Below are 14,447 nucleotides of genomic sequence, written 5' to 3' on the forward strand. Positions count from 1 at the left end.
TTGCAGGAACATACAGAAAGTGGTCTTCAAGCAGAGAGGAGACTGCTGCCCCATCCTCAACACCCAGTACAGGGCTGGGGTCCTGCACACCCGACACATGCAGCACAGCTGCCATTCCCTCCTCTCCCATTGCCTGGAGGGTCCCCTCTAAGATCAGCAATGGAAAAGATGCCCCGGAAGTGCATTGTAGGGCACTCCCAATCCAGGCTTCACACAGAAGTCATTGGGTGAGAGTTTTAGGGTTGTGCCTAGACAAACGTCCATCTCCACTATCAGCACCCATGAATTTATTCATTCAACAACAACAAAATCACCCCTGTGGAGGTAATTGTGAACATTTGCCACGTTTCTTTTCCCTCCTCCTGTTTAGACACATTACTGCAGAGGTTAGTAACACTTTGCATAAATAAAACAGTTTTCCAGGAATAAAGACCTAACAGAGCTGGCAAATGCCAGAAATTTTGACAATCAAAGTATCCCTATGTTTTTACGATGGTAGGGACTGGAGGGGAAAAAAATGACAATACCGACTCTTTCAAATAAAAAATTGCTGCAGCTGAGAACTGTCTTCAGGTCCCTTAACCTATTTCTCTCCCCTTTCCAAATTTTTCCTGCCAAATGCTTCCTCGAGCTTTCAATAGCAAAGAGAAAATACCCGCCTCCCTCTTCCTGCTTAGCCGCTTTGGGTGATGCTATGCAGTGAAAAATCAACTTATAATGTGGTTCCGCTGGCCCTAGGCAGGGAAGAAAGACCCCTCGGTACACACAGACTCCAGGCCCATCCAAGGAGCTCTGCAGCACAAAACCAGAGGAGAGGATGCATGCCCCAAAGAGACGAAACACATCCAAATGGTCCTAAACAAACCTTTTCTCTGGGAATCGTCCTTGCCTCTTTTTGTGCATTTAAGATCCCACTTTGCTCCCTTGCAGGGCAGGGGACCTTGCCCAGAGGGATTTCAGGGGCTCGCCGCCCCACCGTGACGGTGGTTATCATTCCAGAGGAACAGACGTACCAGGGGGGAGATTTTGCACGGTGGCGGCAGGGGCGGAGGACAATGGGCCGAGGAGTGATGGTCGCGTGAAAAGGGATTTGTTCCGCTGTCAAGGACAGAAAGCTCTCCCCAAGAGCAGCATTAGGAAATGAAGGTTACAAGGGAAGGAGAGGGGTAGAGAGCGGCGAGAGACAATATACGGAGGATGGTGATGGGGGATAGCTGGAAAGGATCAATGCTGAGCCCTGATGGGCTTGCAAAGCATGAGTATCAGCTGAGGAAGCCTCCTCCAGTGTGCTCTGTCCTTCAAGGCATTTGCCCCAAGGAAGAGCAGGATGCCTTGGTGCAGGGCGAACCTTTCGTCTGCGGCCACGAAGCCCTAGCTGCTCTCAGATGAGGGGAAGCATCGCTGCCTGCCAGGATGTGGTGGGATACAGAGGAGAGTGATTCTCCTCAAACAATGCCTGGGAGAAGCTGGTATCACTGCAGCACAACCTCCCGGTCACCTTTTGTCAAAGGTAGCCTGAGGTGGAATACACAAAGGCAAGCATGACAAAAATTAGGCAAATCTGGAGAGAGACTGAAAATTCATGCCCAGAGTTTAAACTACCCCAGCAAGATGCTCAAAGCACTTGCGACGATGAATGAAGTCTTTTTTAGCTATATTCACATTTCCAGCTCCATTTCATGGGTGAAGGAGCCAAGTCTCAGCTCTTTTCCCTGCCTGCAACTGTGGCCCATCATAGTCAAACCAGGCACCAACTGCAGGAGACCTGAATCCAACCACAGGATCGTATCTGCGTGTGTGGGAAATGCTCAGCCTCTACTGAAAACAGGTAGGTGCATGCAAGCACACAGTGCAATATGAGAAAATAAATAATTTGCATTGAACACAACATGATTTCAGCACTGTACTGAGAAACGCACATGCCACCCTCCCGAAAAATCCAACCTTTGTGGGAGAAAACACTATTTTCAGATAGCCAGCCTACAAAACATGGAGCACCTTACATTATTCATGATAAACTGAAGAAATTGGTCTTTCATCAATAAGCTCCCAGCAAAACAGATAAGCAAGAAGATACAAAGCCCCCCAAATAAACAGAGACCGGTGCCACCAGCCCGACGTCGTGTCCCTGCTGCCAGCACAGCCCTGGCACGGTACCGCTCCGCCTGCCCCATGCCTTTCGCAAAAGCTTTGGGATCTGGCTGTCCGTAAATATTTGGGGTGGGAAGCCAGGGATTACAGAACTCCTCTCCTGGGCAACCAAGGTTTGATGATCTTAAAAAAAAAAAAACAAACAAAAAAAAAAAAACAAAACAAAAAAAAACCACAAAAAAAAAACCCCACCAACAAAAAAACCCACCAAAAGAGCTTCAATGAGATGCCTGATGGTTTCAGAGACACACGAGACAATCCGGGTGCATCCATTGCCCCTGAGGACCAATTGCACCAGGAGAAGATAACCAGGGACCAGGTGGCTTCCTTCTGCCCAGGCAGGATTTCTTTCAGGTTAAAGTACTGAGGAACAAAAATTGAAGTTACAGGCTAGCATACTGTGACCGTAGGCTTTCACACGTCTGCTCAGTGTTTGCCATATCAGGGAGCACCATTAGTCCCCCCTTCCTCTACCTTCTGAAATCTCATACAAATATACAGGAATTCAAATTCCTCATGAAAACACATTCATGGGAAAAAAAATAATATTATTTTGGGTCAACCCCAGTATCTCACCCTAATAAAATCCAAATATTTCCTCTCTGCTTTAAAGCTATTCTTTACTCCTATTACAGAGGAGATGCTTTATTAAATCGCAGGCAGAAGCACAGCCCTCCTGCCTCAGCCCCCTGTTCCCGTGCTGGTGCCAGTGTCCCCACTCCACGTTTGCAGAGGGCACAAGCCAGAGACAAAATGGAGCCTAAAGGGACAAAGAGCATAGTGAGAAGAAAAAATATCGGGGACATGTGATGTATTGAGAACCCCTCCTTGGCTGCACACCGCAGGGTTCACCAAAATTGGGGAACCATGAATCCAGACCCAAACCTGATTTGAACTGTTGGGTTTTCCCGCTCCTCAGCCAGAAGCAGAATTTGCACCCTTGCAAGCAGAAGATGAGACCAATCCTCACCCCCCTCCAAAGTCCCCTTTCTCCCCCTCCAAGGCAGAGGGTGCTTTGGAGTCCCCCCGGCCGCACCCTGGGGCGACTGTGCAGGAGCAGAGTCAGAAATCGCTGTGGGTTTGGGTATGTTGAGTCCACCCCATTGCTGCCAGCAGGGATGGGGGCAGCTGGCAAAGCGAGTCCTGCCCGCCCGGCTGCAGGCAAATCCTGCCCGCACACCGGCCAGCCTTCGGCACGGCTAACACCCAAGACCACCACCCTCTGTGAAACCGGCTGGGGGTGATCGCAGCACGGGGTTTAGACCCTGCCGGAAAGCTCCCCAAGGAAGGACCAAGCAAGAAACCAAACCGTGGGCTCTCTTAAATCCACAGCTCGGCAAATCCCTCCCTGCGCCTGGCGGCTGCGAGCAGGTGAAGAACCGGCGAGGCGAGGGCTGGCGAGCCAGGGCAGGAGAGGACCCCAGCTGTCTCTCCAGCTGGTGGAGACAAAATTCTCATCAAACTGAAACAAACCCCCCTTTCTTCTCCCAGCCGATTCCTTTTCGGCGCCTTTATTGGGATTGCAAAGATCTGAAGTGGTTCCCCCAGCTCCAAGCACCCTGTCAGGGGCTGATCAGGGAGCGCTGTGCCACGGGGGGAGAAAGAAAGAGAGTAAAAGGAAAAAAAAATAAAAATCACTGTACGTCTGAAATAAGATGGCAGAAACCACGGAGAGTCCCAAGGATGCTCAGGTCCTGGCTCTGCCAGCACCGACCGGCAGCCTCCAGTGTCCCACTGCCGATGAGCAGGAGAAAGGGTGATTCCAAAGCCACCCCTGTTCCCACCATAGAGGGACAGATGATGAGTATATTCAGCTGCCTTGCTGCCAAATGTTGCTTCCTTCCAGACCTTTCCATGGAACACTAGTTGTAAGACAAATATAAAGAAGGGTAGAGAGAAGGTGCAAGATGCCAAATCTCTTCTCTGCCCCCTTTGGGAAGGGGGAGCCCCACAAGCAGGAGGACAGAGTGGACAAGGGGTGGCAGAGACAGGGACAAGGCATATTTTTCTCGCCTGGCATTTCCAGCGCACATCCCCCAGCGGCCTCCGTAGCACCCCCTCTCATTGCTGCATCCTGCTGCTTCCCCGCTTTCCCCCCCCCGCTGCCCGCACAACAAGGCAACTTAATAAAAAAAGGCAAAGGACCGGCTCCTGGTCCCAGCCCGGCGGTACCCACCACCACTTCTCTGGTGGGGATGAGACCAGGTTCAGCAGCCCCAGAGCCGCACTTATCCCATCCCGCAAGGAGTCAGCACGTTTCCTCCAAGAGCTGTGGGAAAGGGGAATGATGAGAGAGAGAGCTTTGCTACAGGAGATGAGGTGCAAGGTGGGGATGGAGAGCAGGCAAGAAGGATGGAAAAGGTTGAGAGACGGGAAAAGAGAGACCAGCAAGAGGGACCAGCTGCCACATATTCTGCTATCTCATCCAGGCCAGCCCAACCGTCCCCAGTCCCTGGCCAGTTGGAGAAATGCAGGTTAGCACTGTCATCTCCATAGGATCCCCTACAAGAAAGGAAAACGACCTCCAGAGGACATGTTGCACTGTAGCTAGGCTCACCCATGGATCTCTGGAGGGATCATTCTCTCCCATCAGCCACAAGAGGAGCAAAGAGTCCCATTACACCAGGCAAGAGAAGGCAAAGGACAGCATATCACCAGCACAAACTCCCCAGACCATAGGAAGTCTCCAGCTGGTACAACCAGGCTGCCCTAAAGCGCTCAACATCAGCATCACCTTATTCATTCAATCCATTTGGGATTATGCCCCTTGCAACCCTCCCAGGCTGGGGAAGCAGCGCCACGGTTTGCAGCTAATCACACAATCACATTCATTACCCATGTTAAGCAAGACGAACAGCCACCATGCTTCAAACCTCTGCCCGTCTCTCATCTACGGCAGCGGCAGCTGCCAGACGAGCCTCCAGCAGGCGAGAGGAGGCTGCGCTGCCCCAAGCCAGGCAGATCCCACCTTCCCCATGGGCAGAGCCAGCCGTGGTCTCCCGGGACCACACTGCTGGGGATTCAGGCTCATCCCTCATACAAAGATGCTGGGTGTGATTTTAAAACCCAACACCGATGGGTTTCTTCATACACATTTTCTTTTTTGTGTGCCTTCAGAGCTTGGAAAGATTTGTTATTTTTTTTCCTTCTCAGCTAGATGAGCCTCCTCGTTTTAATTCATGGAGGAGGAGGTGGAGGCACCCACACAACCCCATGACGCTGGGAGCAGAGGATTTCAGAGCCAAGCAGAAGAGCTTTGCAACGATGGTGCAAAAGCTGGCAACAGCACAGAGCCGTCAAGCCGTGCGAAGACAGGACGAGCATCACACAACTGCCTCCCTCGGCCGGGGAGCCCGGCACGGCGGCGGTGGCTCGGGGGCCGCGGCCGCCCCTCCGCTGCCGGCGCCCACATGCCAGGCCTGCTCCGAGATGTGCTGGCCATCTGCTCCTGCCAGCCGGGGCTGGGGCTGGGGCTCTGTGCCGGGGCTGGGGACGTGCCAAGCCGTCCCGCCGTCGCCACGCTCCCCAGCTGCGCCCCCCGTCACGACCGCACCGCTGTCAGCGCTCCCGGCCCCCAGAACTGGCCGCTGGGGTTGCCGCGCGCCACCAGCATCACCCACGGTGGGGCTTTTGGATGTGATGTCCCCACAGCTCCAGGTTCTCCCTACGGCGGCTGGTTCTGCTTGCCCTGTGCAAGCCCACTGTGAAACACCTCTGGGCAAGCGGGGCTCAGCCACTCCCATCCTCGTGGATTTTCTGCCCCCTGGGCAGCCCCCTTCGCAAGCCCCAGTCTTCCTATCGCTTCCAGTCCCCTTCCCCATTTATGGCCAGGTTTAACATTGCCCTCCGCACCCCCCACATCTGCCACCACAAAAGTCCACACCCCTGGTCACCAACGCAGGGGCCCCACAGCCGGGGTGCGTCCCTTCAGTCGGGGAGCTGGCCAGGGCGAAGCCTGAACCTTGTCATAGTTGAGACTTATCAGGTTTGGACAAGCGCCGGGGGCTGCCGCGGGATTCAGGATGTTCTGTAACGAATGTCCTCTGCCCCAAATAGACGCCGTCCCAGGGGCACAAGCTTGAGCGGTCCCTCCCCAGGAGCCCTCCCCGTCAGTGCGGGGGAAACCAGCCCAAGAGTGACCCCCGGCCGGCATCACTGTCCGAACCATCCGTGGGTCCCGAGCAACCTAAAGAGATGCCACAACCTGGCCCGACATCCCCGGTCTTTAATGCATCCCTCTCCAGGTCCTCTTCCAAGGTCTTCCTCTTTATGAAAGACAAAGAAATGTAAAACATCTGTTTTAATAAATGATTCCTCAATTTCTGGAGTCCGGCAAGTCAGATGCTTGTTTAAAACCGTACGTAACACTTTCCACGGGTGTATTTATAACTAAAGGCATAACTCTGCCGTCTCGCACTCTGTCATTAACCCTCTACAGCCTTGTTATAAACAGAGCTCGGAGGGCGAAGATACGTGTCAGAAAATACTGCACCTACTCATCTCTGGTAAAACATCCCAACAGTCACCATCGCGAAGAGAAATCCCTTCTTTTGATTTAAAAAAAAAAAAAAAAAAAAAAGGAAAACACCACGACACCACAACCAGCAGGTAGGATCCAGACCGCTTCCCCAACAGCGCCGGCACCAGCATTTCACGCACAGAGCTCCCAGCCCTCCCACCCGGCCAGCACCGCTGTGCCGACGGAGCGGCCCCCGGAGCCCGGCTCCGCTGGGGTGACCGCCGGTGCCGCGGGGATTCACACCATCGCGCTGCGCAAAGGAGTGTCGGTCGCCCGCGATAATCAACCAGCTCTCGGCTCAAAGTAATTAGCTCGGTACAAGAGCAGCGGCTCTTTCCCTGCGTGTTTCGCGCTGAAAGCCCCGGCATCAGCACCATGGTGGAGGCAGGCACGGCTCTCCCGCGCTCGGGCCTGGGGAAAGGGCTCAGCCCAAAGACAGGATGGGTAGTTTGGGCAAAGAAAGAGGGTTTTTTTGTTAAATACAGAGTCATATGTAAAGCTCTGCAGAGCCACGCAAACGGCTCTTTGGGACTCTGCCTCACGTCCTTGCTGTCCCCAGGTAAGGAGCCGCACTGCCGGCACGGCAGAGAGCCCCACCGGGGGGATGGAGGAAGCGGGGACATGGACTGCAATCCCATGTCAAAAAAAAATAAATAATGTAAATAAATAAATTCAAGGGGACAACAACGTGAGAGCAAGGGGCAGACGGGTGCAGGAGGGGAAGAGGCCGGCAGCTGTTCAGGGCTAAAACCATCCCACCTCTGGGAACCCGCCTGCCGCAGAGCCCGCTCCCTGGCTCAAGTAAAAGTTACCGACCCAAATGCAGCCGGGAAATAACCAGGATCAACGGTGCCACCACCGGAGCCTAGGAAATATTTGTGGCATTATTATATTTTTTTCCACAATCATCCTTGTCCATCCCGACAGCGAGATGGGCACGGCAAGAAGCCAACTGCGGCACCGATTTCTTTCACGGCCAAGAGACATAGGAGGAAGTTTTCAGGTTGGAGCCGGCTTCCAGCGCTCAGAAGCCGCAGCCGAACACGCAGAGAGTAAAACCCCACGTGTGCTACAAGCTGGAAAGGCATTTCTGCAGTAATAATCACGCAAATTTCCCCTTAATGCTCCAAGAGAAGGTGCTGATAAAGCAGGAAACACGAATTAAATTATGTTGGAAACGTATGGGAAGCAGTAGCGAAATTTCTATAGACAAACAAGCAGTGAACCCAATTTCAGGAAATTTTTGCCTAAAAAACATGCCATAACGCAGCTCTCTCCATTCCACTCTCGCAGCAGCTAATTCTTCCGCTCTTTCGTAAACATTTGAAAACAAGGTCACGCGCACAAATTCTGCTTTCAATTTGCCTTGTATCCATAGTGATTAAACTCAGACCCACAATACGGGACTTAAAGGAAAAAACTTTTAAAAGGCCTGGAGCAGAGCTAGCCCCCAGCACGCTCGCCGACACGCCAAAGGCCAGGGATGAGAACATTGCCGACGACAGTTTTCTCATAAAACAGCAACCTGGGAATTAAATCGCAGGGCTCCAGCACCCGTGCTATCGCCATAGCCAGGGATCCAGCCCCCCATCTACACCCTCCTCAAGAAACAACCAGCCCAGAGGCAACACAAATTTAACGGCTCCAAAACCCGGCCAGGGAATGGCGTTCGGCAGTGACGGCAAGAGCGAGATGAGCAGGAAAAAACGAAAGCAGCTGCAGGAGATGAAAGACTCAACAGCCTTCTCCCCATTCCCAATGGAAAGGTTTTTCACTTAAAAAAAAGAAAAATAATTTTCTCATCATCTTTTCCCCCCCCAGCCCCACACTTGCCAAAGGGGAAGTGTTGAGGCTGGAAGCTTTAACCTCCTACATCCAATTTCCTGCTCCATCACAGCCCCGGACGTGGGCAAAGCCTCCAGTATGCAATAGCAAACACTCTCAATTCAGCGGGGCCTTCCCTGGTCCCTGCAGAGTGCCTCAGTTTCCCCACCTGCCCATGGGGGAGCAATAGCATTGCACTGTCTGTGAGGATATTAGGAAAATAGCCCCATCCAGGACCGGGTCAGGGAGGATGTAACGTTCCTCCTGCAGACGCTCAGTAGGAAAATAAAGCCAGAGGAGACGGGAAAACTCTTTGCCCCGGCCCTCCACAGCCCTGGGCTTACCGGGGGCCTCACAGGTTCCTAACAAAAGGCTCCTAAATTCCCAAGGCACAAAGCAAGCACAACGAAACACCTTGAAAAAAAGAGAGAACCGGGGGTGCAAGGAAGCTGCGGGGGAGAAGCACAACTCGCCATGCAGCACCGTAAGGCTGACACCTCTGGGGACACACCAGGCAGGGGAAGCGGGGAGCTGCAGGGGGACGCCAAGACCCTCAGCCCTCCACGTTTTCGGCAGGGCGCTGGGAGCGGAGCGAGGTGAGGGGTGGCTCACCGGGGCGCACTTACTTCTCATAGTCCAGCTTGCAATAGAGCTTCTTGTCGCGATAGAAGCAGGTGGTCTGCAGGGGCTCCTTGCAGGACACGCACTGGACACACTGCTCGTGCCACAGGCTGTCGTTCAGGCGCAGCAGGAACCGGTCCGAAATGACTCGCTGGCACCCTTCGCACACCGACTTGGGGGTTGCGGCTCTGCCTGCGGGGAAGGACCCGGGGGCCAGAGTGGGTGGAGGGAGAGGCGGACGGGGAGACAGACGGGGCAAGGGATGGACGGAGGACCCTGCTGCTCTCGCTTCCCCTGTGCAAGCTGGTGGGTCGGGGGGTGCCGGGGGTGTGCGGGGCGCTGCTCCGGGATCCAGGGGGGACCTGTGCCTTAGGGGAGTCCCAGGGGGGGAACACCGCCCCCAATTTCGTTCCGCTTGGAAAGGCGGCGGCAGAGCCGCAGCTCGGAGAGCAGGCGATTGTTTAAAACCGATATTAAAACGAAGAAAGAAAATAAAATAAATTATTTATTGTTCGATACGAAGGAAAGGCCTCCGTTGCACCGGGGCGGGGGGGCACACATAGTTTCATGCAATCGCAGAACGAAACGGGAGCGGGAAAGGCGGGCGCCGCGGGCACTCCCCGGGCGAAGGGAGCGGCGCGGCGCCGGGCAGAGCTGCGGCCAGGACCGAGCCGGGGGAAGCTGCCCCCGAGCCCCCCGACCCTCCCCGTGCCCATCGCTCGGGGCCCACCCCGCCGTGCCCACCCTCGAGGCGGGTCCCCGGGAGGGCAAGCGGGGTGCCCCGACTTACCCAGCAGGGAGGAGAAGGGGGCCGCGGGGTCCAGGGCGCTCTGCAAACTCTCCTCCATCTTCAGCCCGTCCAGCATGGTGGGGAACCGGCCAGGGCGAGGGGTCCGCGCCGCCCGCCTGCCAACACAGCCCGAACACGCCGCGCTCAGCCCCGGCCACCGCCGCCCCCGGCCGGGGCTTCCCCGCCCCGGCTGCCGGCCCGCTCCCGGGGCACCCCGATCCTCTCCTCCCTCCCTCCCTGCCGCCGAGCGGGTGAAACCCCCCGTGGACCCCCTTGCACCGGCTTCGCAACCGCTGTCCCGGGCGGGCTCGCAGCGTCTCACCAGCCCCGTGGCCCCGACGTGGAGGGCAGCCAGCCTCGGGGCCGCCGGCGGCAGCGGGACGGCAGGATACGGGGCTGCCGTCGGCGGGACTCGGCCGCTTACCTGGGGCGGCCCGGGCGGTGCCTTCCTGCGGGTAGCCGGCGGGAAAGGCGCCCGCAGCCACCGCTCCGGGGGGGTCCTGCGGCGTCTCCCGCCTCCCCGGGCTGGCCTCCCCCGGCCTCCCCGCTGCCGGAGCTGCCCGGGCTGGGGAACGAACCGCGGCGCCCTGGACGGCTCCGGAGCAGAGCGCACCAACCTGCGGGGAAGCGCCCGTCCGACTGCTGCCAAGGCACATTTCCTGGAGCTGATACCTCCCTGCCCGACCCCCACCCCCTGCCCTCCCCTCTCCACCCAACTCGAAATAAGTTTCCTCCCCGCTCTCCTGCCTGGCTGCAGGCACCGACCCCGCCACGCCTCGAGGGGCCGGCGGCCTTCCCCGGCTCCGGGGGGCACGGCCGGGCCGCCCCACGAGGCGCCGGGGCAGCCCCGGCTCCGCTCCGCTCCCTGGCTTTTTTTCTTCTTTTATTAGAAAGCAAGCCAAAAAGAAGAAAAGGGGGAAAAAAAAGGTGGAGGGTGGTGCCCCGCCACCACGGCTCTCCCGGTAGTGAAAGCGGCTGGAAATCAGCTCCCCCTTCCAGGAGAAGCCCAGGCCGGGAGGTTTTGGGGGAAGCCCGGCCCTGGCCCGGGGACGCAGCGGCCGGGGCGGGATGCGGTCCCCGGCGGGGATGCGCTCCCCCGCGCTGCGCATCGCCCCGGGCGCCTCGCTCCCGCCGCTCCGGAGTATTTAAGGAAAATGAGTACTGGGAGGGAGGGATGGAGGGAAAGAAAAAAAAAAAAAAAAAAAAAAAAAAAGCCGAAAGCCGGAGAGCTGCCCCGGTGGCGCAGAGCGGGGCCCGGCCCGCTACGGGCGCCGGTACCGCGGAGCCGCAGGCGGAGGCGGCCCCGGGGAAGCGCCGCTCCGGCTCCGCCAAACCGCATCGGTTTCGGGGAGGGGAAATCCGCGGAGGGAAGATCCCGCCCGGCCGGGGAAGCCGAAACTTGCAGCCTTCCCGCTGCACCGGCGATTTCCCGTCCCGCCCGGCTCTCGTCTTCCCTCCTGCCCAGAGGGTATGTTCGCTATTTTTCGGGGAGTTTCACGGGCGCCGCAGGTCCGGAGCCACCCGCAGCGGGACCGGGGCCGCGTACCTGCTGCGGCCGGAGCAGCCTGGGCACGGAGCTTCCCTCGGCACGGAGGAGACCTAGGTCCCCTCTCTCCGGCTGGCGGGGGAGAAACGGCTGCAGAGCTGCGAGAGACCCGCTACAGACTCGTGGAGGATGGGAGGTTTCTTAGGGGCCTCACCTCCTATGTTCACCGGTGACCTTGGCACCAGGGGCAGGAGTGCTCCTAGCCTCTCCATGGGGCATCCTCGTCACCGAGTGTTCCCCACGCCCAGATGACGTGGGTGATGCAGGGACCAAGGTCATGTCCTTCGGGAGCTCGAAGGAAGAAGAGGCCACAGGTTAGCACGGGTGGATCCCCACCCTGCCAACATCCCACGGGAGAGGGAAACTGAGTCCTGGGACAGCTCCACTGTATCCTAGTGTAACTACACTGGGAGCCTGAGCACGAAAGCACTGGTACCATTGCACAGGTCAGCATGAAACAGGTCTGATCCCTCACATCTAGGAAGGCTGAGCTGCAGCAGGGAGGCACTGGGCTCTGATGCCTCCGTCTTTGTCTCTCCTGAAGGTCTCTGAGCAGGTCCAGCCAAGATTCTAAGGTAGCCAGATCTATCGGAGCCACATTGCCAAGACACCAGCCCAGCACAGACTGCAGCCTGACCAGGGGCTCCAGGCACTGCCTGCTGCTCTTCCTCCCTGTGCAAACCAGCACAGCCATCCTATCCCATCCCAGCTGCAGAGCAGTAGATTGTTTCTTTACACAGCCAGGAGTCAGCCCCACGGGGAGGGATGGCATCCTTCAGCTCTGCTAAAAACTGTGGCCCTGTACAAGGCACCGTGCTTATATACTCAGACTGCCCACCCGCTTTGGTCTGATCAGAGATGCAGGAACAGCTAGGAGGGACCCATTCCTCCCTAAACATTGTCATCCCATGGTGTTCTTCCTCCTCCTCTCCAGGCAAGGAGGGGTCTGGAGACTGCCTTACCTCGCAGCTCTTGTGCACAGCTCCCAGCTCAGTCTATGAAGGATCAGGCTTGAGGGATGGGCTCAGTGCGTAACATCAAGGGGTCTGCAGCAGCGCGTTGCTGCCAGTGATTTACACACATCCACCAGCTCACACACAGATCACAGGTACTGGAGCACACCCACTCTCATGCAAAGGGTGGTCAACCAGGTGAACCAGTAAAATATGCAAGAAATGCACTCCAAACCCCCTCACTCCCAAAGCACATCTACACCAAGGCCAACGGCCCTACAGAAGATTGGAGGAGTACTTGAGCCAGCTCACTGCTGCCTCTGAGGGCCAGGGTTTCCATGATTAGCTCACCCAGGGCTGAATTAGATGCATCAGCAGCTGAAGAGAATTAAACAAGAGGAGAAACAGGATTAGGCTTTCTCCTTCTAGCTCTAGGGTCTGCAGGCAGCCAGGTATTACAGAAACTGGGTGGTCTGGAAAAAACAGCATTAAACAGAAGCTGCCTACCAAATGAACAAGCCCACAGCATTGGAAGAGGTGCCACACATCTCTCCCAGCCATCTCCCCACTGGGTTGCCCAGTTCTCACGTTTCGTTGCCAAGGAGCTTAGGTGGACCAGCAGGTCCCCGCCATTCACTGCTGGAAGGAGATCAACAGCACTCAGCTCCAAGGGTGGGTCACTACAGTCACAGCAACAGACATGGTCTCAGACAGCAGGGAACCAGATCCCTCCTCCAACATCACTTTAACTCTGCCCAGCAAAGCAGATGCAGAACCATGCAGGAGCAGGGAGAGCTAGACCCAGAAGCAGGCACACAGGAGACCAAAGAATATGATGATGGTGAGTTGTGCTGCCTACACACACTTCAGCCACCTCCCTTAGGGCAGGAGGCACTGGGTGTCACGATGCTAGCTAACTTCATCAGAGTGCCTTGAATGCCTGAAGCCGACTTGACCCAGAAGACAAAGCACTGCCCACCACTCAAAAACATCCCTCTCCACCATCCTCTCCTTCCTGCCACGCTCACAACTCTTTATAGGCATCAGCTGCTGCGCACCCAGCTGGGCTGGCTGGCCCTGGGTAGAGGCAAGCCAGAAACCAGCCCACAGCCACAGCGCTGCCCAGTATCCCTGGGGTGATAAAATCCTCTCCTTTTACCACTGAAACCCTCCAAACCAAGCCTGCCTTGGGTAGAGGTAATGGCACAGAGGGCATAGGGGGAGAGACAAGAGGGGTATGGCATGGCAGCCACCGGCCTTGCGTAGGTATAGGTTGGTCCTTGTCCACTAATGCTGACAAATGCCTGGGCTTCTGTCTTGTATCATGCTTTCCACCATAATGTACCTCACCATGAAGTAAAAACCACCATCCCCTGAAAGAGGGTACACACACTGCCCCCCAGCTACCCTCTCTAACCCCACCACCATCAGCACTGGGAGTCCCACGTGCCTCCTAATCCTCCTCTCTGTGTTCTCCAAGAGGTGTGCTCCAAGAGGTACCAACTCAGCACAGCCTTCCCAGCTTCCCACCTGGTCCCTCCCACCTTTCTCCCCTGTCCCACCTCTGATGGGACAGGGGAGAGCTGGGAGGGACAGAGTGGGGATAAGCAGAGAAACCAGGCAGCAAAGAGAGAATCTCAGGGGAGCTCGGGTGGTGAAGGAAGTCCAGGGCCCAGCCCAGAAAAGAGGTCCTCAAGGAAAGGACAGTGGTGGTGGCACTCAGTTCAGAGTAACATCATGAGGATGTCAGTGCCTGAAAGTCACCCAGGGTCTACAGGACATGCCCTTGAATCACTAAATTCAGCAGGGAGCCCAGAGCTGAACTGAATGCAAACCAGCTCAAACCTTTATGGCTTGGGATTTTTTTTTTTAATTCCTAATCCAGAACTGCTGTTGCTGCACTTCAGCAGAAACCGAAGGAGCCACTACAGAAACCAAACTAAGACCAGGCAGGAAAATACACTGTCTTGATTTCTGGATAAGAAACAAATCCAGCTTAGCGCAAGCAATGGAGTTTAAGGATATTTTCATTTTCCAAGGTCC

General features: G+C 56.2%; 1 protein-coding gene across 2 annotated transcripts in view; it reads right to left on the reverse strand.

Moving 5' to 3' along the window:
• LMX1A (LIM homeobox transcription factor 1 alpha) overlaps positions 1-10,514 on the reverse strand; it is a 44,009-nt gene extending 33,495 nt beyond the window's left edge. Inside the window, exons 1-3 of one of the 2 annotated variants that reach the window (XM_074151970.1) lie at positions 10,330-10,514; positions 9,906-10,021; positions 9,121-9,307 (exon numbers count right to left, since the gene is read on the reverse strand). In XM_074151970.1, the coding sequence (XP_074008071.1) occupies positions 9,121-9,307; positions 9,906-9,981 (263 nt within the window). In that variant the 5' untranslated portion in view covers positions 9,982-10,021; positions 10,330-10,514. Of the gene's footprint in view, positions 1-9,120; positions 9,308-9,901; positions 10,022-10,329 lie in introns of those variants that run through there. The other variant, XM_074151969.1, reaches the window with a different exon arrangement.
• Positions 10,515-14,447: the final 3,933 nt, after the last annotated feature.

The sequence above is a fragment of the Numenius arquata genome, chromosome 8 (genome assembly GCF_964106895.1).
Source record: "Numenius arquata chromosome 8, bNumArq3.hap1.1, whole genome shotgun sequence".
In the NCBI taxonomy this organism is placed as follows: domain Eukaryota; kingdom Metazoa; phylum Chordata; class Aves; order Charadriiformes; family Scolopacidae; genus Numenius; species Numenius arquata.